The 24,430-nt window shown below is 38.6% G+C and overlaps 1 protein-coding gene across 1 annotated transcript in view; it reads left to right on the top strand.

Moving 5' to 3' along the window:
* UTRN (utrophin) overlaps positions 1–24,430 on the top strand; it is a 339,386-nt gene that overhangs the window by 72,283 nt on the left and 242,673 nt on the right. The window contains exons 22-37 of the mRNA XM_074144306.1: positions 478–690; positions 6,561–6,674; positions 7,502–7,657; positions 8,606–8,776; positions 11,004–11,183; positions 11,856–11,990; positions 12,481–12,630; positions 14,049–14,210; positions 14,559–14,687; positions 15,150–15,323; positions 15,927–16,082; positions 17,360–17,530; positions 19,538–19,717; positions 22,295–22,423; positions 22,555–22,725; positions 23,189–23,338. Of these exons, the coding sequence (XP_074000407.1) occupies positions 478–690; positions 6,561–6,674; positions 7,502–7,657; positions 8,606–8,776; positions 11,004–11,183; positions 11,856–11,990; positions 12,481–12,630; positions 14,049–14,210; positions 14,559–14,687; positions 15,150–15,323; positions 15,927–16,082; positions 17,360–17,530; positions 19,538–19,717; positions 22,295–22,423; positions 22,555–22,725; positions 23,189–23,338 (2,541 nt within the window). The remainder of the gene's footprint in view (positions 1–477; positions 691–6,560; positions 6,675–7,501; positions 7,658–8,605; positions 8,777–11,003; positions 11,184–11,855; positions 11,991–12,480; positions 12,631–14,048; positions 14,211–14,558; positions 14,688–15,149; positions 15,324–15,926; positions 16,083–17,359; positions 17,531–19,537; positions 19,718–22,294; positions 22,424–22,554; positions 22,726–23,188; positions 23,339–24,430) is intronic.

The raw sequence follows: 24,430 nt of genomic DNA, 5'->3' as shown, positions 1-24,430 counted from the left end.
CTAGACCTTACAATAATCGTACCTTACAAAACTCAGAACGACACAGCCTGTTTGTGTGGGCGTTATTGTTTGTTTTATTTAATAAATAAATAAATATCTGTTTCCACTGAAAAAACTGAGGTCCTGGTGTGTCTACACTGCAGTTTCTTTTGTGACTGCAGTGTAGTGTAACCATTGGTTTGCTAACTTGAGTGCCAGTATAGCACAGCACAGGAGAGGCGTAGGGGCCTGGGTGTGTTTAGCAACGTGGCCAAGTTTTACAGCCCATTTTGTAATCTCTGCTACTGCATCATTAGAGCAGCTGAAGGTTTTGCTGCTTAAAAGGTTATTTGGAAATCTCTACTGCAGTAACTGGAGTATCCCTCTTCACTGAATCTGTGCTCTGCACAACAAAACCTTTGACATGTATGTAAGCGTGTACCTGTTGTACGTCCAATGCTTGAAGCAGATTTTTCTTCTCTTTGTTTTCCCTTGTAGGCGGTTTGTGAGACATTGGAAGCCCAGAAGCCCAGGGTAGATAAACTTGCTGAAGAAACAAAGGCTTTGGGGAAACATGCTTCTCCTGATATAAAGAAGGTCTACACACAAGAGTTCAAGCATGTGCAGGGACACTGGGACAAATTAAAGCTCAAGATTTCCAAAGATGTTAAACTGCTGGAGGAAATTACATCCAAGTTGAGAATATTTGAGGTAAAACGAAAGGATTTTTTTTTTTTGTTACATAACTCACTTGTTTTAAAGCCCTTTATTTCTCTGTGTTCCTGCAGGAGTCCAGATGATACTGATTGAGAAGGGAAATGTTGATGGGCTGCTAGTCTGGCAGAGGCTGGAAGCATATCTAGTATATTTGTGACAGGGTAGCAGAGGACTCTTAACATGCCAGGATATTTTATCTTCTAATAGAATTACTTTTCACTTAAAATTGGCATTCTTCTTCTTTCAATACCAGAAGCAAAGGTTATGCCAAAGCGAAGGGTATGTCAGCTGTGCTGTTGAAGGCTTGATCTCACCAGGGGCTGAGTGCCCTCTCTTGCAGTTGGTGTCTTATAACCAATGCCTTACTGATTTGACATCTAAAATTGAAATGCCATACCTGCTACACAGAAAATTTGCTCCTTCACATGGGACTTCTGTCAACAGAAATAAAGAAATACTACAGCCTGTTAAAAGAGGAAGTAAAGAAACTGCTTAGGTATAGTGAGTTTTCCAGTTCTAAGAGATGGCCTCTGAAGTGTCAGCAAAGAGAGTTAAAGAATTAAGATTAATCAGCACTCTTCTATTTTTTATCTCTCTCTATATACACACACATATACATACACACAGATGAAATCCTGCATGACAGAAAATCCCAATGCTTTAAAAACAAAGGGACTAAAAGCAAGGGTATTTAAAGGGTATTTAGATATTTAACCCATTGATAAAGACAGGAGAGATAAGTGCTTAAATAGTTTAGAAAAGGTTGACTCAATATTTACTGGTTAGATGGGTTTCTTTGTGTTTGGTTTATGTTCCTTCTCTAGACTATTTATATTCCTCTGGGGAGAGGAAAAAAATAATGAAAAATAAATATATAAAGATTTAGCCCATGGCAATATTATTGTGACCTAAAAGTTAAATAGGTACTAACCATTCTTCAGTATCAGCTTGAACGTATAAGCTGATCAAAGCAGTATAAAAGTATAAAAATATAGTGCCATTTTTTTCCTGAGAGTAATGTTTAACTAGACTTTAAGTCTCATATTATTCATTTTTGTATTATGTTTTAAACTTCAAAAAGCAAGAAGGTGCTTTGAGAGATTCCTGTCTTTTGGTATGAAGGCACATGTGCATTAGCTAACAGAAATCTGTATTTTCACAGGCATTAAACATATTTTGACGTGTGGAATTTTAAAAATTTTTTTCCATTTAACAGACCATGTATCATGCAATTTATCAACATAAGCAAATTGCTGCGTGCACCCGCTCAAGAACATTGATGTCGTGTATGCATGCCATCAATTTTCCCCAAAAGTTTCTTTCCATCTTGCTCTCCCCTCCCTCTGAAGCAGAAAACTGTTCTTTTCTTTGATAACGGATTCAAACTTCAAACTAAGTGGGGGGGGGGTTATTTATTTTAAGCCAGACAGGGTCTTTAATGACTACTCAAGTATAGACACGTGTTTAAACTGAAATTTATATTAGTAAGGCCAGGTAATTGACTTGCATGGCGTTGCAGTGAAAGTTGGACAAACTGTTGCTGATGATGGTTCAGAAGTAGTAAAAGCCTCAAGTCCTTTTTTTTTTTCTTTTACTACTTTTTTTATATTAAAAACCTCCAACCTGGAAGAAGTTATAGCAGGAGTAGTCATAGAAAGAGTAACAGATGGTAACTAAATTAAGAGCAGAGTGCACATCCATGCTTCCATGAAAAGTTTTACTTGGGTAAAAAGCCTGGAGGGAAAAACTTGCTCGTAAAGTGTTATTTATTAATTATTTGTTTCAGGACTTCACCTGCTCCTAGCAGTGTGTGTGTGGGATGTGTGTGTATGAATGATGTGGGTATGGTAGTCCAGTCTAGGCTAATGAACTTGTAAATGGAAGCCAAAACCCATCGTATGAATAGGAGGAGGAATTGCAGGTTTTCAGAGGAAAAATGTGTATTTCTTTTATGTAACACTTTTGTGTAATACTGTTAGGCTGTATTACCCGAGGCATAAAGATAAAAGCTGTCCCTGCCCCACTCCCCCTTAAATAACATGTTCAGGAATATGTGTACTTGTGCACCTATATTTGAAAGAATTTCTGCTTTTAGTCTGGTTCCTTCAAAAACCCATATCCGTAGCTTCTGTAGCTACTTGTGGGAGCCTGTGGGATGATGTGGAGCTGTGGAGGAGCTGATGCTGCTGGTTAGCAGGAGCTGACTGCCCAAAGTGATCCTAGTACAGGACCCTAAAAGAAATTAACTTCTAAGGCTTAGCCAAGCCCTTGGTGATTATTTTCCAGCAACCACCTCCTCTAATTTTTCTCCTGACTTTGACCTACTGTGTCTCATTGTCTTCCCTTCCCTCTCTTTGTGGTTATACTCTTAGTTATTTAGCATGACAGAATAAATGTTCTGCATGTAAGCCTGCCTCAATGGCCTTTGTGCAACAACTTTCTATCAGTCTTGTTCTTCAAATGATTGCCTTGTTTGCCTTTCCAGTTGCCTTGATTATCTGTAGCTACACTGAGCAAGACCTTCTTACCTCATCAGTTTTAGCAGTGTTTTTTTTCTCCCTTAATTTCTTGCAAGTGCAGAACTCTGCTTTTTCTGCACTTGAATCACATTGAGTGGTCTGTACATGCCCCTACTTTCCTAAATCACAGCTTTAACTGGATGAAGAATGGCTCCTGAAAACTGAAATCCTTTCTTGTGTTTAACTGAGAGTAGAGTACACCCTTGCAGTATTAGCATGGCAGGTTTTTATCAATTTTATGAAGTTTATATCAATGACTCAGTTTTTTCAGCCAAAGGTGAAGTGCACTGTTCTCCACAGCTGTCCAAAGTGATGTTGGTGCCTCCACATATATGAATGGCAAACTGATGGAAGATGTGGATTTTTATGCCCATGGGAGCTTTGAAGAGCTATGTAGAGCAGAGCATTGAAGCTGTGTGCTGTTGTATAGATCTGAGAAGAATTTTGTCCTGAGTGGCATGTTAAACTTTCTTGTTACCTTAAAAAGAAGTACAGAAGCTGAAAAAGAAATTAAAGGAGAAGAAACAGTAGAAGTAATTATTAAATAATTGAAAATGGAAGAAATATGTAGTGGTGCTATCTGTAGAAATATGGGGTTTACAGTGAGGGTGTTTTCTCGTGAACTGGATTTTTAAGTACCCAGTTCCTGTGTTTTCTAAATAAATAAAGCTGTCAGTGGATGAACAGTCATCTATTTACATTCTCTGATTTTTCCTTTTGAAGGAGTGGTACTAATCTATACAGAGATTTTTGTAGTTTAGCACTGTATTAATAAAAATGAGAATGTGAAGCAAGTTGAATAAAATAGTTGTGGATGGCATTGGACAGATGAGGATGGAACTTGCACTGCAAGAAAGATTCATATGGGAGAACTGGGTATATGGTCTTGGTGCAGACACTGAATGGGTCAGTACCAGAGATGTGATACCAGAGACACAAGATTAGGTTGAATGGCTGGGCAGTATCCTCTTGGTTAAGAGAGGAGATGAAGCATCTAACTATTAAAGGAAGAAAAAATTAAGTGGGGAAGAAAAAAAAAGGAGTGAATGGCAACACTTGGAGAACGTACGGTCATGTGCAACTACACACAAGTCTTGGTTTATTTATCATGTTTCTTTTTTTCCTAATTCACCTTTAAAAGATGGCATTTCCCAAAACGGCACTCCTCACATTTAGGTTTTTGAAAAGAAACTGAACGTAAGTATCCTTATTTTAACAGTGAGCAGACAGGTGGGCAGTGCTTAAAATGTCCTTGTTAGTCTGATGAGCAAGTGGCAGATCTGCCTGTGGGTCCTGCTGCTCAGGTGGCCCTTATGTGATTTGTGATGTGACAGAGGCTCCCCCAAGCTGACACGTGCATTAGTGACATGACGTGTGTTTTACTGTGAGACTGTCTGTACTAGTCATGTGAAGGGAAAAGTAGATAAAAATCATTTTATCAGTTTTGCATCTTGTATTTTCTGGAAGAAAATTTCTCTATCTTGTATCCTCTGTTATCTTACCTCTAAGAATGTGTGGCTTGCTGTGTCTTTGATTATGTATCACCTTCAGTTCTTTTAAATCTACTGCATGACTGTACATTATGTGGTTTTTCTAGGAGTGAACAAGTTAAAATTCAGCACGTTTGATCTTATTCCTGCCTGGAATAAATTTTAGAAACTGGTCCGATGTTTTAGTTCATGTCTAAAAATTGTGAGCTCTTGTACATCAACAAACTACGCTGGGTATTTGGCCATTGGTAATTATTTACCTGTGCAGTGCAGGAGTGTTTACTTCATTAAACCTCTGTAGACTTGGCTTGTGATTCAGCAAGTTATTTAAATGTGTGCCTAACTTTGCGAGTAATGCCATTTAATTCACTTCAGCTACTTATGTAAGTAGCTTACTGTAAGCAAGCTAAATTAGGTATATGCTAAAACGTTTGGTCAAATGGCAGCCTTTATAAATATGTTTTGTTGTTGTGTGTGTTTTTTTTTTTTTTTTTCACTAAGCCATGTTTCACTGTTAAGCCTCCTGGGGTCTGTTTTTTGGAAAATGATTTTCAGGCTAATCAGCTGCAGGAAATTCCCCCTAAAATGGAAAAGGAATGAAGAAAATGTCATGACTTTGACCTCTAATGGTAGCATTGGCCTAAAAATAAATATGATCTTAGTATAATGGGTTTTCATTAGTGCAGACTTTTTTTTTGAGAAGCAGCGTATAATGTATTGATTTTGAAAGAAGTGTTATTGAAAGGTTTTTAAGGAATCAAAGTGTTTGCTTTCTTCCTTAGTGACATGCAGAGTAGAAGGTGAAGCTGATGAGCTTTGACGTAGCTTCTCATTAACAACGCTCTGTGATGACGATTGTGTCAGAATAAAAAGATGCCATCTATTAAAAAACCCAATGAAACAGTCCAAAAATATTGATTAAAAAATGTCTAACTATATTATTTAAAAAGTACCTATCACATAACTGAGTTAAACCAGGACAAGGAAAAACTTTCTCCCTGCTTTAAGTTTGTGGTGGTTTTGTTTGTAAGGGTGATTGTGAACATCCACAATTTGCATGGGAAGGAGGTGACAACCCTCCTTTCTCCCTTCCCACCTACTTTATTGCAGGATATAAGGCAACTGCCAAATGTTAGGTCGGATAACTCTGAAATTGTGTATGTAATTTTTTTTTTCCACCCTGTGCGTTGTTCTAGTGAGTACAGTAGCTGCTATTGGCCTCAAATAGGTAGACATTTTTTTGGTGGTTAGTCTAATCCTCTGTGGTATTTCCTTTTATGCCTGTGTTTCTCTGTAAGGTGAATGGCTTTCCCAGCATAGCTTCTACCCGTCAAGTATGTTTAGCATTACCTCCTCCTCTTCTCCCCAAATATATATTCCTATAGGGCTCTCTCTTTTCCTTGGAGCGCAATATGTCTCTTGAACAAGTCTGGTGGAAGCAGTCATACACGGATTCTGTTGTCAGGAAAAGGCTATCCCCAGCCTTCAGCCAGGTCCCTCATGTGAAGGGTGACCACATACTTCTCAAAGCTGTGCTTGCCTCCTTACTTGCTCCTGTGTTTCTGAGCAACAGCCTGGAGCAGCGCAGTGTCAATGAAATCACGCTGTGGCATGGATGTAAAAGAATCACTGTTATGAATTTAATTTTCATATAAATTTGAGAACAGAGGAATTGGGAGGAAAAAACCCAACCTCAAACCAAAAATGAAGACAAAGGTTGTCTGATTCAAAATCAAGGTATTGCTAGCAGCTTGTAGAATATTCTTTTGACACTGCCAGAAGTTGTTGAAATGCAACAGCCATACACTCTTCATCACTGCATTGCATCAGCTTTTCATTATTATGTTTGATTTAGGCTGATTCAAAAGTCGTTCAGAAGTGGATGGATGGTGTGAAAGACTTCTTAATGACAGAAAAAGCTGTTCAAGGGGATACCGAAGGGCTTCAAAGACAGCTTGACCAGTGCACAGTGAGTTTTGTTCTTTCAAGGAATCTTTTGAAATAAATGATGACTAGCATCTCTTCTGTATTATTTTGCTTCTATTATGAAATATTGTCCATGGCATATTCTATAAAGCTGGTCAGAAAAATTGTCTTATCTTTCTTCAGGGTACATTTAATTGGTTCCTTGTGTGTAGCCATAACACTTCATACTTTTCAAAGGTCCTCAGCATATTTACAAATACTCATCTACAAGCTGACATTAGTTCCTCTGAAAATGTTTATATATTTCTCCTAATTTTGTGATTAGGGAATTGAATCAGTGAGTGAAAAGTGCTTTCTGCATTAAACTTCCAAGGGCAATAAAAATAACAAATAACTGATGAAACTCTTAGGGTTTAGGAGTTGTACATGCCTTTACAAGTAAGATTCGTTTCTAGCTAGTGGCACATAGTGATCACAAATAGATAGAATTTCATCTTATAGCAAGTAATTGCAGTGTACGTTCTAATGTTTGTTTCTGGGAGAAGAATAAGGGTCTGAGGTATGCCAGAAACATCAGGGTAAGTAGTGCACATAATCTTCAAACTTGCGTTGTTCCAATGTTGGCATATGGCATGTGAGCATGTTTGCACTGTTTATGGCAAGCTGTATTTTGGTTTTTAGTTGGGTAGTTCTGATGTTTTGGGCCACTGAAGGATTGTTTTAAACAGTCTGGTATTGAATACAGCATCACTCTGCTTTTTTTATTAAAGTTTCTCTTGAATAATTAAAAATTAAAAACTTACTGGTATCCTATAAATTATGTAATGTCTTGCTGAAGAAGAACATTCATTTTCTCTGATCTGTGCTCAGATGTTTGTCAATGAAATGGAGAAGATTGAACCATCACTGAAAGAGATGAAAGAAATAGAGTCTGCTTTAAGAGCTCAGCCTATCACAGGCATAAATACTTGGGCAAAATCTCGGCTAGTAGACTGCCAGACTCAATGGGAGAAACTGAGCAAACAGGTGAGTTCTCCATATATTGCTAGTGCTTGCTCCTTACCAGGTGTTTGTTCGGTTGAGTGGCAATGGCAGGATGGCCAAGACGTGAAGCAGAAAAGCAGTAGGACAAGTACATTTCACTTGTTCCGCTGTCAAAGTGGCTGAAATCTGGCTTGACCCAGTGAATCCTTCAGAAGTGCAAATATGTTAGGGGATATCTGTGCAACAGTACTTTTGTTTGAATACACACACATCTCAGTATGTAAGAGTTCACTGTGCTCCTTCCAGTTTAATTGTTTGCAACTAAAGATTAATTTGTTCACTTTTCCTCATGGTCCTGTTTCTGGCATGGGTGGGAGGGAGGTCTGACCTTTTTGTTCTGTTACTGAAATCTGGAATATTCTTCTGGCCTGTGTAATTTCTGCCTGCTTCCAAGCAGCTTTGAAAAATAAATGGCTATAAATAGACTACTACTTTAGTCTGGTGTATTTGGTTGTTTCTTTTGGGTGAAAGCTTTCTGCTGTCTGTAGAATCATACTTCTTTAGTTGCAATGCCTGGCGAGGATCTGTGTTGGAGAACCTTGCTGTTGATACAGAATCCAGATTGCCTGGGCTGTGGAAAGAAGTGAGGTTTTAGTGCTCTGTATAAAGATTTATCTAACTATATGACACTTGTGATCAGACTTTTTCCAGGGATTTTTTTTTTTATGTGACTTTTTCCAGGTATTCTTACCAGTTTACATGTAATGAGGGGAAAAAAAAGGTCATTTTTCTGCTTCCCTTACCTATAGATTTTGTTGATCTGCTTAAAAGAGATCATGAGTTTGTGTGTGTGTGTAAAAGTCTTTTGTTAATTAAAAAGGACTGAAAATGTTTTGATAGTAAAATGTTTTAACAAAGACATATTTTTTCACATATACAAGGACATTTAAGTAACAAAACTGCTGTTTCTTTCTCCACCTTGGATTCTAGATCATTAGTCAGAAAAATCGCCTGTCTGAAAGTCAGGAAAAAGCTGTAAATCTGAAGAAGGATTTGGCAGAGATGCAAGAATGGATGACCCAGGCTGAAGAAGAATATTTGGAGAAAGATTTTGAATACAAGTCCCCTGAAGAGCTAGAGAATGCGGTGGAGGAAATGAAGGTCAGGAATACCAGGTCATTGTAGAGACCTGATTAAAGAGAAACAGAACTTAGTGGCTTTGGGGGTTTGACCTTTTGTGGAATTATTATCTATGTGGAAAGGAGCGCAGGTCATGACAAGATTAGTGGTATTTTTCAGCTTTGCTTTGTGGGATTTTTGTTTTTAAAGCACGAACTATAAAAGCAGATGTTCTGTTTGGCCACGAGGGGTAGAGATTTCATAATGAATAGCAGCTTGCCCAGTTGTTGAGCCAGGCTTGCTATGTATAGTATATTAAACACTAAGAATACGGAAACTTAGTGCAGGAGGCGAAGCTTGAGAAAGAAAAGTATAACATCACCTTTTCTTTCTAAATTAGTGATAGTGAAAACATATTCTTCTGCTTCTAGCTGCTGGGCTTCAGGTTCTTGTCCCCTAGATATAGTAACTTCATGTTTAGAAAAGCAGTTTAAACGAGTTCTGTTCTAAGGTTATCTTGCGTTCCTCATCTGTTGCGAACAGTGATGCTGGTCCCCACTTCTCTAATTTTGAGACTGGTGGACAGAAAAATGGAGGAGAAGGAGCTATTTTTGTCTCATTATAAATTACGTATTGAATAGATAATTTTCTTGGGTGTATGTAAACAATAATTCTCTCTGCTTTTAAATCTGAGAGTTCAGGCATATCTTCACAAATGTTTTGACTTGTATGCATGTTATTTAAATGAGTATGCCCAACACTGTTACTTGGAGCATAAAAAAAAAGGGATTTTTTTGTTCCTTACAAGTACTTTGACAAATCTATTTAAAGTTCCGAATTGTTCTTTTTGAAGGGGCTTTCTGAAGCAGTCTTTAAGAAGTGTTTTAATATATTCATGTCCTTTGAAACCATTTGAGATCACATAGTCTGACAGCCTGCTGAACAGAAGCCAAGAAAAGGAAGCACCTTCTTTTCATTGGCAAATCTGACAGACTTTGAGCACATGTACCTTTTCAAATCCAGATTATATTCTGTACTTTTAAATTTGGCAGATATGTCAGTGAGCCATTAAGCTTACTGTAAAACTTGCATATCCTCTTGCATTTGCAGTAAGAATATTATACTGGGACTACTTTTAGGACTGGGAAAGAACACTCTGTATTTGACCAGAAGCATTATTGCTTAAGGTCTTGAAAAGCTTTTGAGCTTGCCTAATTCTGCTCTCATTTGAACAGAGCGTGGAAGTCCCGCTACATTTGAAGGAGTAGATTTAAGATTAGGCTAGGTGGTTTTTGATAATCCTGCCATAAAATATGTTTCCCAGAATTTTCCATTTTTTGCCGTTCCATTAACTGGAGCTTTTTTTTATTGCCTTACATTTAGAAGACATCTTGAACAATATGTGCAACAATAATGCTGTCATGTACTAAATTCTACCATAAAGAGCAGTGCCTTTATATATCAGAGGTACTTTAACTTCATAAAACTGCCCTTGAAACCTGAATAGAGAGAGAGATGGACAGAGCCTGTTCCTGGAGCCCTCTAGTTTTTCTCAACAGAGACAGGCTTGGACTAGTCTTTATGATCTGTCTTCCAGCTATCCTCCTTCCTGAAATGTGGGTAGGGCAAAATTCAACAACTGATAATATGATTTCTCCAGGCCTGTGTGGTGGGACTTGTATTGTACTTATCCTGTATATTTGGTACCAAGTTCCTCTTAGTGCAGCAGGATTGAAGGAATTCTTCTGGCTGTCTTTTTCGCATGTTCCTCTAGCACACTCAACAGCTGTGGAAGAGGTCCCAACTTTGTAGTTCTGGGTAATCACGTCATCTTTCCTAGATAACTTTGGGAGATGGTTACTGAGCTCTGTGTGTCAGAACTTCTGTAAATTCACCCTACCTTTATCTCCCTGATATGCTTATTTTTAGCAAAACTCTGTTTTTTCACTGGTACATTTCTTCTTCATATCTGTATGCTAGTGTATATAAATAACACTGAACTTAATCTTTTTTGCTTTGAGTCACGAATTTTTAATGAACAAACCGTAAATGCTAGATATGTCTGTATGTTTAATAAAATAGGGTTTTTCAATGCTTACTAGCATAATTTGAATTCCATGCAAGTTAGTGGCATATTTTGTTGTGCTCAGACCCAAGATTACTTTGGCAGCAACACTTCCAAGGTTAAACAGCTGATCTTTGGTTTGAGTGGTGAGTAGGTGACCGTATGGCAATTGAGGGCTGATTGTGTAATCATTTCTTTGGGCAGAGAGCGAAGGAGGATGTGTTGCAGAAGGAGGTGCGGGTGAAGATTCTCAAAGACAACATCAAGATGTTGGCCACCAAAGTGCCGTCTAGTGGTCAGGACCTGGCAACCGAGCTGAATGTTGTGCTGGAGAACTACCAGCTACTGTGCAATCGGATCCGAGGGAAATGCCACACTTTGGAGGTAAGAAAGATAGCTCTCAGCTTAGTGAATTAGAGGCAGGTGGCAGAAGAGGAATGGAGAAGGACACTGAAAATGTCCAATTTTTTTCACTGAATCCAGTAGCTTCTGCATAAACAGTTTGCTGTGGCTCCTTTCCAAGATTTCTTTCACTTGAGATGACATCCTTGGAATCCATGAGACACTATCTAACTTTGCTTTTTTATTGTAATCAACACTTGTGCAAATAAGTAACTTTGTCTCACATCTCTCTTATGTGTCCGTGTTTCTTCCAAAATGACAAAAAGAGACTTCTACAAGATTAAAGGTTGAAATACGACAATAATTAGAACAGGCCAATTATAGTTTGGGGTAGGTTGTGTATGTCCTGTCTTTCGAGAGGAGTGATGCATTTTGTCACATTCTTAAATCATTGTAAGAATCTGGATGTCAGTGATAATTTTAGCATGAGTTCAGAGACTCCTATGTGTATTTTGCGTACTTCTTTTTATCTTTCTGCTATATTTACAGGTTTTTCTGCCTAAAAATTCCTGTGCCATGGCAGGGTTTTGAATATTTACTACTTGCCTATTTTACATGAATGTCTCAGAAACATAACTTCTTTAAGCAGTTCATAGGGTATATGAGCTCTGCCTGGCATTCTAGGCTAATTTATGTTTTTTCTGTTGCTCCTAGGAGGTGTGGTCCTGTTGGATTGAGCTGCTTCAGTATCTTGATTTAGAAACAGCTTGGCTAAACAATTTGGAAGAAAGGGTGCAAATGACAGAAAATCTGCCTGATAAGTTGGATGCTGTCAATGACGCTCTTGAGGTATTGTAGTCATGCTGTCAGATTGGTAACTTTTCAGATAGCCTCGTTTAAGAAAACATAAGTTCTGCACTTCAATAGAATAGTGAAATTCTGATTCTTCAAGTTAAATTATTACTCTGGATTTGGCATGGATATTTGTAAGATCCTCCACTAAAAGCTGTATTTTGCTGTACATAATTGTGCTGTACTTGGTACCATGATAGAATTGTGTGCTGTCTCCTGCCCTGTGTAAATTAATTAATTCCTTTCAGCACTATAGTATGAAATGATGTGAATAGGCGAGAAGTGCTGTGAAGTTCAATTATCTAAAGCAAAATGACCACTGTATTTGCCTTGTGCCATCATAGATTAAGCTGTAACTAATTCATTCTTTTAGAGCACTCTCAAGACATTTGAAGTATAAAACTTCTGTGCGTGCAGCCAGATTTCCACCTCTGAAAATGCAGTATCGTTCAGTGTCTTGACCTTTAAAACTCTCTCTTCTAATTAGTCCCTGGAATCAGTTCTGCGTCATCCAGCTGATAATCGAACCCAGATTCGTGAACTTGGGCAGACATTGATTGATGGAGGGATTCTTGATGATATCATCAGTGAAAAATTGGAGGCTTTCAATGCCCGCTATGAGGAATTGAGTCACTTGGTAAGAATTTGGGGGCAGGGTTGAAGTAGACTGGGTTTTTCAGCTCAGTGGTCTGAAATGATTCCTGTTAGACAGCTGAATTCATAGATGCAGGACTGCAATACAGGAAAAGAGGAAAAACCTTCACAATTTTGTCAGCTATTTACAATTTGGAATGATACCCTAAGAGCAAGATACATTCTTTTCCTGACTTGAATCATGGTTTTGTTTTGCACGCTTGCACACCCTTGCACTGTGGGGATCCCTTGGTATTTTACCAGGTAATTTTGACAAAAAAGCAATTCCAGTCTCAAAGGGCATGGTTCAATAACTGAGTTTAATATTCCTGTCCCAGCGCCATAAATACTGGCAAGCTGGTCACTAGCTGTAAAAGTCAGGAACATAAATAAGTGACGTTTTCACTCTTTGAAATGGCTAGGAAGAAGTCGCACTGAAATAAGGAACAGAAGGAAAACATTCTTCTCATTCTCCATCTATTATGTTGTCCCCTTCCTCTTCTCATACTTTAATCTTTTCTAGATTTAGTAAGTAGAGAAAAACTGGCTGCATTTCAGGTTGCATATGTTTGTAACTCGTGTTCTGTATCCTGGTAATACAGTTCCCTGCCAAATTGTGGGATGGGAGGTTTTTTTCCTGTCACTGACTAATTGTAGTCATAGAGGGAATTTCAATTCATCCTCTTGCAGTGAGCAACAGGAATGCAGTGCCCTCAGCTGGGTGCTACGTGCTGTCATTGAAGTTAGCATTCGGAATTGTTTTTCCTGTTACAACAGTTTTTATGTGGCAATAAAGTACTATCTGCTTTGGCAGCTGCAGCGCTGACACACTGGGCTGTTGAGAATTTCCCACATCTCTGTGTCTGTGTGTATGCACCCGCTGGCCTGTGCATGTGTTGATAGTGGGGAATTTGTGTTTCCATGGAAGTAGTGATGTTTCAGATGAACGTAGAAGTTTCGCTGTTGAAGAGAGAGGTGGTGGAGGAAAGGAACTGTGAACCTCTATTTTCACACTGTAACAGAAAGACAGAGTTTATTGTTTTCAAAGAAAATGTGCAAGTTTACACATCAAACAGCATTGAGCTGCAGTGTATTACAAAGTCCCTAATTTCAATTGACTAGCTAGTTTTTGAAACTGGTATGTTTTTAACAGAATACTTCCTGAGGTGATGGGAGAGACCTGTTTTCACTATCCTGTATATCTAGGAGTAGAACTCTCCTTCTATGCCAGTGTTTGTCACTTACCAGTATAAATCACAGCAGGCTTCAAAAATTGCTGTCTGTTGAGGCTTGCTTTTGCTCTTTTAGACAGCCCTCCTGGTGCAGGACTTTTTGGGTCTCCCCCACCTTGTTTTGAGAAAGTTTAATATAATTTATATTGAATTACTGCTCCGTCTTGTCTTACCTTTCTGTCCCACTCAGGCGGTGAGCCGGCAGATAGCCTTGGAACAGCAGCTTCAGACCATGCGAGAAACTGACCACATGTTGCAGGTCTTGCAGGAAAACTTAGTGGAGCTGGACAGACAGCTGACATCCTATCTGACTGATAGGGTAGATGCCTTTCAGATGCCCCAGGAGGCCCAGGTATTCCAGTATATCTTTTCACTATAAAACATTTTGAAATATCTAATGATGGTTCTAGCCATCATCTAATTCAGCCTAGACTTAGTAATTCACAAAGGCTTAATTTCAGTCCTGTGCTGATGTACTAGGTGATATCTTTTATAATCTGAATTTTTTTCCTGTCTGAAGGTTGTATTGAATAACAATCTTAACGGCTTTCAATTTAGCAAGCTGTCACCAGTGCCAGAATATTTAAAATAAGCCTGGTAGTGTTTAACTTTTACAGAGAGAATTTACTTCTGGTGGGTAGTAGATGGTAAGCAAATTCCTCTTCCCCTCTTTCTCTTTTCTGTTTCTATGATGTGGCAGAAAATTCAAGCTGAGATTGCAGCTCATGAATCCACCTTAGAGGAGCTCAAGAAAAGCGCTCGCTCTTTTCCTCCTGCTTCTCCTGAATGCAGGTCTCCCCGTGGTGGAACTCAGCTGGATGCTTTGCAGGTAAAAATATGAGGGCTGCACTAAGAATTTAAATGTGAAGAGCTTCTGGTTTTCAATTATACACTGCTGTTGTCAGCCTGTAAATGGCTTGGCGTGGTCAACCAAACCTCAGAAGTAAATAGTATATGCTTTTACATGCTTCCATTAGGAAATAAGCAGCATTAGATGAATTGAATAAGGACGTTTAAATTTCGTAAGTATCATGGCATAAATGCTGAAAGTCAGAAAGTCTCTGTATTTTAATAGAGTGGATAGCAGAATTATAGGTCTCTTGCACCTCAGGTGGAGATTAGGAATAGGTGATGGAATTTGGCTTGGCAAATAGTATTGCCGTGTATACTGAGATGTGGTGGTATGAGAGGTGAGTTAGGATCTGTGGGAGGGGGTGCTTTAGCTTTAAGTGTTATTTTTTTGAAGTGTGAGTATTAAAACAATCTTTTAAAATAATATTCATTGAAACAGAGAAAACTCCGTGAAGTGTCTACAAAGTATCAGCTTTTCCAGAAACCAGCCAATTTTGAGCAGCGCATGTTGGATTGCAAGCGGGTGTTGGATGGTGTAAAAGCAGAACTTCATGTCTTGGATGTGAAGGATACTGACCCAGATGTGATCCAAGCTCATCTGGACAGCTGCATGGTAAGTGTGCAAAGTTCTTAACTTATGCTTACTTCTTGTGTGATTTTTCTTGCCTAAACTCTCTCCTCAGGAAATTTTGCTTAAAGTCCTAATGGAACTGTTACAACTCTTTGCAAAGCGCCAACAGAACAATTGATAACTAAAAGCCACTAATTCTGATGGGTGAGAATGTGGACATAAAAGTAGTGGATTGTCGATCACAGATGTGGTGGAACAGCTGAGTTTTTATAAACTCCCTTCCCTGGCTCATCCTTGTGCTATGGAGAAGTATCATGCCAGGGGCAAGTTTCCTTGGTTCTTAGTATTTGAACAAAACAAATACTGTACATAAGATCAAGTACAGATTACAATGTTAGCCTTGCAACATGTGGTGATGTTATGGGACAAACACTGCTAAATTACTGGGTTAACTCTTTTGTTGGGTGAAAATGAAAACTGGAATAAAATGTGGAACATCAGGAGTTTAAAATCTTCTTGGCAGATATTGCTCTTTATCCATAGCTCAGAGCTTCAGTGCAGTCTGATGGTCAGGTCCCCAAATGAAGCAAAGTCTGAAAATCTGCACTGCAAATTGATCACTAATATACGTATTTGTGTTTTTAGAAACTCTATAAGACCCTCAGTGAGGTGAAATTGGAGATTGAGACTGTCATCAAGACAGGAAGGCAAATTGTACAGAAACAACAGACAGATAATCCCAAAGCAATGGATGAACAACTGACAGCATTGAAATTTCTTTACAATGACTTGGGGGCACAGGTAAGAAAACCAAATCTGTACATATGAACATCTGTCTGCGTATAAATTCCCTTCTTTCTTGTTTTGATGTCAGATGATGTTTTAAACTTGACTCTGAAGCTGATACTGCATAGGCTAGTTCCAACATCCAGGAGCAATCAGTTGAGAGACTAAAGATTACACATAACAATCCTGTAGTTGTGCAATACTCCTGTGCTCAGAGTCTTCCTGAATGGGACGTAGTCTTGAAGAAGGGAAGGTTCAGAGAGCTTTCATCATTCTGGCAAAGCTGGCCTGCTATTTGTCAAAGTCTTTGAGCGCTGTTGTACATTCTCTTGTCTGTAAGCCAGCCTGCAAGACAATTTACTATCAGACTGTCATATGAAAAGTTGGAGTTGATGTAATTTTTTTAAAGACATGATGGTTTCTAGTCGTAATCCATCTAAAGGGTTGCTCTCAGTATGAAATAGAAAATGCAAGCAAACCTGTGTTTCTCATGAACTGCATTAAGATGTGGATTCTAGTGGAACCTGCACATCTATAACTCAGCATGTGGACAAAAAATTGGGAATGGACAGAAAGGTAGAGTTATTTGCAGTATAATGTTATGATTTTATTTGTGTATGAATTTATTTTTTTAGATCTTCAAAGAGTGCATTATTTTGAATAAATATGTGCAAACACTGCACTGAGACAGAGGACAATTTTTTGAAATGTCAGTTGATTCTGACTGCTTTGGTTGGATTTATTCTCAAGTCTGTGTTAAAGATTGACCAGACTAATTGTGTAGCCAGTGTGAAATAGTATTTATTATTCTGCAACAAACATCAGATTTCGCATTCACTTTACTGAGATATTTTCAAGGGCAGACTAGATTTTCAGTGAAATTTTTCTTTACAGCTAGCAGGTCTATCAAAACACAAAAAGACACTGAATTTTACCTGTGTGACTGCCTGGATTCTCTGTCCCCCTGAGTTTCAGTTAAAGGGTTATAATAAACAAAGTTTAAACATCAATTTATGATTACTAGCTATAAATAGGTTGATATGCAGGTTTCTTTGTCTCCTTTAAGTGTACCTTTATTTAAAATTATTCTAGTTTTGTATATTCTGGCTTGTATAGTAAGATGCAGAAGTTTATAAACTGTTTATCTTTTCAGTGTCCTTCTCCAATGCAAGACAGTCTTCAGATGGAAGGATTTTATGTATTCACGTGGATATTTTAGCTGGCCAGCACTTCCATTTTTGCTATCTTTTAAAATATTATTCTGTTTTCTTTTTTCCTTTTTTTGGGGGTAGGTGACAGAAGGAAAGCAAGACCTTGAAAGAGCATCCCAGCTGGCACGCAAAATGAGGAAAGAGGCTACCTCTTTGTCAGAGTGGCTAGCTGCCACTGAGGCTGAGCTTGTGCAGAAGTCCACTGCGGAGAGCTTGCTTTCTGATCTGGATTCAGAAATTGCCTGGGCCAAAGTAAGCACGCTCTAAATATCTGTAGAATAAATTTTTAATATTATGACAATACTGTATAGAAGTGGCTGTGAATTTAGGTCCCTGTAACTTGTTCCTAAAAATCTTACATCACGAAATTTTAGTAGATTCAGTAGGTGATATTCAGTACCTTACTGAGTCTCATCTGTTGCATCTCGGGCATCTTGCCTCAAACTTAAATAGCCAGTTGCATCTCGGGCATCTTGCCTCAAACCTAAATAGCCAGTAAATATTAAAGATATTCATACATATTTGGTATTAATAGGTATTTAAGTGGCTTATTGTATTTCTAACACAGTTCATAAGTATTGTGAACTGTGTTAGAATATAATTATTTTTAACAATATAATTATTCTTAACAATATAATTATTCTTAACCATCAGCAAATATAATTTTAGGCTGGGTCAAATATTTTACTAGTAGAGCAAACTGAAAGTTCATTGACATTTTTAATGAAAAACTGAGTTTGTAACTTTGGATTGAAACAGCATTATTTTCAAAATTGTGACTTTGCAAAAGAAAAAGCTCCCTTATTCCTTATTTTCTTCCATCTATAAATCATAACTTTTCATGGAAGCAGGCAGATGTGTTTCATTCTGAGACAAAGTATTTGTTTTCTTACACTGTAGAAACTTGTATATGTAATAGTTGGTAGCAACAAGTGTCAGTTGATACAGTTCAGCAATACTGGTCTTTCCAGTCATCGTTTTCTGTTACCTTTTGCTTTTAGAATAGGCCTGTGTACAATCTTAAAACTTGAAAGCCTACAAAATTAGAAAAACATCTAATTGTAACCTGTTCTCACCCAGTTCACTCAGGATTAGCAGTTACTAGCATTAGTTATTACACTTCTGCTGTGGCAGTATCCCTAAGACTTCTTTCCAAACAAGCTTGTAAATACCCATTTACAAGTATACTTACTATACATCTGTAACTAATGCAAATAGTTCATGAACTCTTACGATGCACCACCAGGAGGACGAGCCCTTTATGTTGCATGTAAAGTTGTCCTTCCTGTCTTAAGGTTTTTTTAGAGGCAATTTTAAAATGTAGTAACTTGAGTATTTGTTTCTGTCTCTAAGGTACTCAGTTATGAGTATATAATGAATTATTTACTTCACAGATAGTATGTTCAAGGAGCTGCAGACACTAGTTGTGATTAACTGCATTCTCCCACACACTGCACACAGACAAGAAAGAGCTTTCTAAATAGCCAGATGTTATCAATAATAATCGGTGATCTTATGTGGTAAGAGGCGCTATTTTCCATGCGGAAACCATATAGTGATATTCAAGAAATGACATATTACTTAATTTTTATGTCAGTATGCTTTCTTTCAAATATGATTAATTTTTTTCAGGTTAAAAACCTCCACTATTTAAAATCAGAGATGACTTGGAAAAAACATTAAAGCTAAAGATATTTACGTATCTACATATAAGTAACATAACGATAGGGCTTCTGTAATATGTAGCAAGTGAATTGAACGTATGCAATAATGAGTGGTGGTGGTTCTCAAAAAAAAATTCAGCCTTGGCCCTACTGCTTTTCTCATTGCTGTTAACTGTAAAGTACTTTAATAGGAAAACATACAGAGAAATCCAAAGTGTCTCTTGAAAATTGTATTCTCTGTGGTGCTTGACAGCGCAGAAAAGAACCTTTGAAAATTGCACCTATAATATGATGCGATGCATCTGCTTTACGTACATAATGGAAGAGAACTGTGAAGATGTTATAAAACAACAAACAAAAAAGGTCTCAAGCTAAGTTATTTAGGACACTTACATGCATTGTGCTCTCGCTTGCTCTGCTCTCTCTCAAGATCACTATCTGAAGAGAGAGAGTGTAAACAGAAGGTGATTCTACTTGGTTTGATTTTTCTCAAGTGAAGATCATCTATGATACTTCTTGTTTCCTGTGGAGGTAAAAATCCGGCTCCCTTGCCCTTGGGAGCAGTGTGTAGTGTTAATGGCTCCTCTTGTTTCAGAATGTGCTGAGAGAGCTGGAAAGGAGGAAAGCTGATCTGAAGAGCATCACTGAAAGCTGCACCGCACTCCAGGCTCTGGTAGAAGGAAGTGAGACTTCCCTGGAGGAGAAACTGTGTGTCCTTAATGCTGGTTGGAGCAGAGTTCGGACCTGGACCGAGGACTGGTGTGACACCTTGTTGGTAAGCTGCGTGTGTGACAAATATTCAGGGTAGTTCCTCCTCCACACCTTTGGAGCAGTTGGAGTTTTTACTTGTCTCGCTGCTCTGTGATGGGAAGCTTCCACGGTGCATCATGGACTTAAAGGAATGCAGAATGTATAGCTGGTTACTCTGTAGATGGAGGCGTGAGTCCTGGGGTTCTATACAATGAGGAAGGTGGGAAACTGTTTTGTAAGTGTTTTAGATGCGCTATAGGCATTGATACCATGTGCTTGGTAGCAGTGGCTATTACTCAGTGGGTGGGAGATGAAAGTGCAGAATCTGGATGTGAGAGTGATGAACTATTTAAATATCCCAGGCACACAGTTAACTTGGCTGAGTGGAAATAACCTGCTTAGTTGTAGAGAATAAAACTGTAGGTTTAACTTCTTTTTCTTTTGCCTTTCTCTTTCTCCTGGCTTCAGTGCTAGACTCTTTCCTGGGTTCTTAGTCTCCCTAGACTTTGTGGTGTAGTTCCCTTTTTCTATGGAAAATCCAGCATATGTTTAGAGAACACCTGTCACACACATTTTAGTTTAATCTCTTTATCATTCCTCTGTCTCCCCTTTTACGTGCCATCACACTACATTTTTAATCTTTTGTCCTTGTTTACAAATTTATCTCCTTGTAAATCTTCCCTGTTAATGTTTTATCACTTTCTGTCTTGCTACACCAAAAGTGCTAGCCTTTTGTATCCACTTGTTATTTAGCTCTTAATATGATTCTTGGTACTCTAGCGCATAGAAGTAACTTTATAAACAATCCTGAAAGGGGGCATCTACTGCTGCACGTAGGCTGAGTGGCTTATGGGGTGTGCAAACATTCATAAAACTGCTAGCTGGTTTACTCATTAACTGGTAGTAGCTGATTCTGCCAGACGAGAATGAGGGAGGGAAAACCCACCAGGTTATGGAAGTATTGTTTGTTTTATAACAGGTTAGAGCCCAGAATTTCTATCTTGTGTTTTCTATGTAACTTTCTATAAGCTCATTAATTTATTAATGTAAGTAAAAAACAAAAGGAGCTGGCCCAGAGGGATTGGTTTGTGTGAGGCTGCTGTGTGTGCTGCTCTTCATTCAGCCTGAAAGAAACCTCTGTGCCAGCTCCAGCATGAGCAGAGCATTTTTGTGTTGATGTATTTTTGTCGGGACCCAGATGATGGCAGTTTAATGGACAATTGATAACTTGCTAGTGGTGTTCAGCAAAGCACTTGGGACCCTCTGTCAGCCTATTGCTCTTTCAGACAGCCCGTTGCTGCAAGTGTTTAAGGATGTGCCAGCTGTGAGTTGAGGCCAACAGTGTTTGCTTGGCTTAGTAAATGGAAGACTGAGCGTATTATACAGCCTAAAGCTGCAAGTTGTGCTAAATAGACATGAAACAGTCTATAACTGATGCTAGCATGAGACTGATGTTTTCAGATAGTTAAGATATTTCTGTGGTGTTCAGCGAGTTATGACAATCCACCTTCAGAAGCCCCTGATAATGGGCTGAAATTGTGGAAACGTTGGTGAATACCTTGATGGTGAGCCCTGTGCACGATGTCCAGTGCCCGTTGCAGGTCGTACTGTTCATTTCATAGTCCAATGATGTCGATGGTAGGAGTAGTCATGTAGTTTACCCTTATTTGTAAATGCTGTGGGGATGATCCATAACTAAAAAGCTCCTATATTATGTTCAGGTCTGGTGATGAGTATTGTCCTTGTGCTGACTTTGTTAGGTTAAACTCACTTAGTGAAGATATAAGTTTCTTGATGTTGACAGGGAGGAATCATAGGCCTTCTGTCTCCTTCCTCCCCTCCCTTTGTTTTGTTAGCCTAAAAGATCAAAGCTTAATGACGCTTTATTTGGGTAAGAAGCTCTGTGCTTAGGCAGGGTAGTATTTCTCTGAATCTGATAGCTTTGCTTTGTCACGCAGAATGTGTTGTTTCTGTCTGTGGCACCTAATGTTACAATTTCTGACTACATAAGAAAACAGACTGAATTAACATGTCTACAATGTGGTAACTTTTCTTAAGAGGAAGGAATATTATAATGTAATGACTAAAATATAAAAACTTGACTATTACAATTTGTAGGTTTTGGTGCAATCCCCTTTCAGTTAAAAAAAGCACCCAACAGCAACTGCACATAATTTGTACTGTTGTATCTGCTAGTGATGTGAAAAAATCATGGGTTTTTTGGTCAACTGAGATGTTGTGGTCTGGCTGCAATGTTGTAATACACTGTCTATCTTTATTGAGATGGAAAAAACACCTCAGCTATTTCTGTTTCCCTTTCTATGAATTAAGAACAGTGATATCGAAGGGTCTAGAATGAAAATTGAATTCTTGTAAATACTTATTGAAGGTGAAAGGTACAACCTAATTTTCAGTGTTCCTTTCCAAGGTGTATCCATAAGACTTCATTCCATTGATTTCTTTTTTACTCATAATGGTTGTTTTGGCAGGGTTTTTTTGGTGTGTGGTTTTTTGTGTGGGTGTTTTTCGGTTTTGTGTTGGTTTTTTTTTGTGGATCTTTTCAAGTTTCTCACATTGATACATTTTTTTCATCTTTTTCCAGAATCATCAGAGCCAGCTGGAAATTTTTGATGAAAATGTTGCCCACATAAGTACGTGGTTGTATCAGGCTGAAGCCTTGCTGGACGAGATTGAGAAAAAGTCAGCGAGCAAAAAGGAGGAAACTGTGAAGGTAGGAAATGTTGCTGTCAAGTAACCACTTCTGGATTCTAAACAAAGTGAAGTCAGGTTCGTTGCCTGGATTATTTTTAAATATTTCTCCTTTCCCACGCTAACCATTTGCATTTTCTTTTCACTTCTTAGCGCTTAACATCTGAATTAGATGATGTTAGTCTGCGAGTGGATAATGTGCGTGATCAGGCGATCATCCTAATGAATGGTCGGGGGATGTCATGCCGGGAACTTGTTGAACCCAAACTGGCAGAACTGAATCGTAACTTTGAGAAGGTCTCTCAGCACATCAAAAGTGCCAAGGTGAGGATGAGTGAGCCCCCAAACATGCTTGGGGACTTTATGCCAAAATGATATAAAATAGCTTGAGGGGATAGATCTTTATGTGTTAGAACAGCACTTCTCTGCCTTTGATTCTCTTTTAAGTGTAGGTATTTTCTATGTAAAAAATGAATGTATTTGTAGAAAATGAACTGATTTTTAGACCAATTGCTTTTTTTACTGGAGTAGCAGGTGATGATTTGAGTTGCAAGTGAAATTTTACAAATAACTATGTGTTATAAAGATTCAGAAAGCTGTATTGCAGTACACATTTATATAAACTACAGAACATCACCATAAGCTAATGTGACTGGAGGGTTTTTGTTTGTTTTGAGACCAAAATGCTCAGATTGAAGTTCATGGAGAATTGGTTTAAATCATTAAACTGTGTGTGACAGCTCAGACTAAATCTTCAACTTGAACAAAGTTTTATTATGCTTTGCAGATGCTTGTTGGACAAGAACGACTTCCTGTCATGTCAGAGCCCCATGAAGTCAGAGTAGCTTTTCCAGACCTGGAAAAATTCGAGAGTGACATACAGAATATGCTAAGAATTGCGGAAAAGCATCTGGAGTTGGGTGGGGAAGATGAAAAGGTTTGTGACCAATGGAAGAATTAAATAACTGACTAATTTCCTTTCTTTTTTTGTCCATGTGTTACATTCCTCCTGACTTTCAGGGGGAATTCTTCTGAGAAAATCTTTTTAAGACAGGAGTAGAAAATGAAGGGAATTGTTAGGTTGTTGGAAACGCTGCACAATTTTCCTGTAGCTGATGCCTCTTGGCTGGAAAGTTTAGAGTAACTGGCCATACATCAGTCTGTATTTTCATCATGGTTTTATATAATTCAGGTAGTGAACTTTGATTTTCATTTATCTTCTCTCTTCCACTCAAAGTAGCTGTTTATAAGGAATTCTTCCTGTAAAAGTAATAGGGTGCAAACCTTTCTTCATATCTAACTGAACTTATGTTGAAATGATTACTTAGTGCAACTGAGACTCTTACTATGCATTTGGCAATTTGGGGCCTCTAATCTGTTTCATTGGATAGATACTTTTTTCACATTAAATTTAAACTGGTGTGATATATTGAATCACAGTGCATAGGTCAGGTCAGTGGGTGTTTTTGAGATAAGGTGCAAATAAGAGTCTTGTAATATAGATTCATAGATTGGTCCAGGCCAAAAGGGACCTCCAAAGGTCATCTAGTCCGACCTCCCCGCAGTCAGCAGGGACACCCCCAACTAGACCAGGTTGCCCAGGGCCTCGTCGAGCTTCACTTTAAATATCTCCAGGGAAGGGGCCTCAACCACCTCCCTGGGCAACCTGTTCCAGTGTTCCACCACCCTCATAGTAAAGAACTTTTTCCTAATATCCAATCTAAATCTCCCCTTCTCCAACTTAAAACCATTGCCCCTCGTCCTGTCACTGCAGGCCTTTGTAAACAGACTCTCCCCAGCCTTCCTGTAGGCCCCCCTCAGGTACTGGAAGGCTGCTGTGAGGTCTCCCCGGAGCCTCCTCTTCTCCAGGCTGAACAACCCCAGCTCCCTCAGCCTGTCCTCATAGCAGAGGTGTTCCAACTCCCTGATCATTTTAGTGGCCCTCCTCTGGACCCGCTCCATGAGGTCCATGTCCTTTCTATATTGAGGGCTCCAGACCTGCACACAGTACTCCAGGTGAGGTCTCACC

This window comes from Numenius arquata, chromosome 2 (assembly GCF_964106895.1).
Source record: "Numenius arquata chromosome 2, bNumArq3.hap1.1, whole genome shotgun sequence".
NCBI classification, from domain to species: domain Eukaryota; kingdom Metazoa; phylum Chordata; class Aves; order Charadriiformes; family Scolopacidae; genus Numenius; species Numenius arquata.
This window is presented reverse-complemented; position numbering and strand designations above follow the sequence as displayed.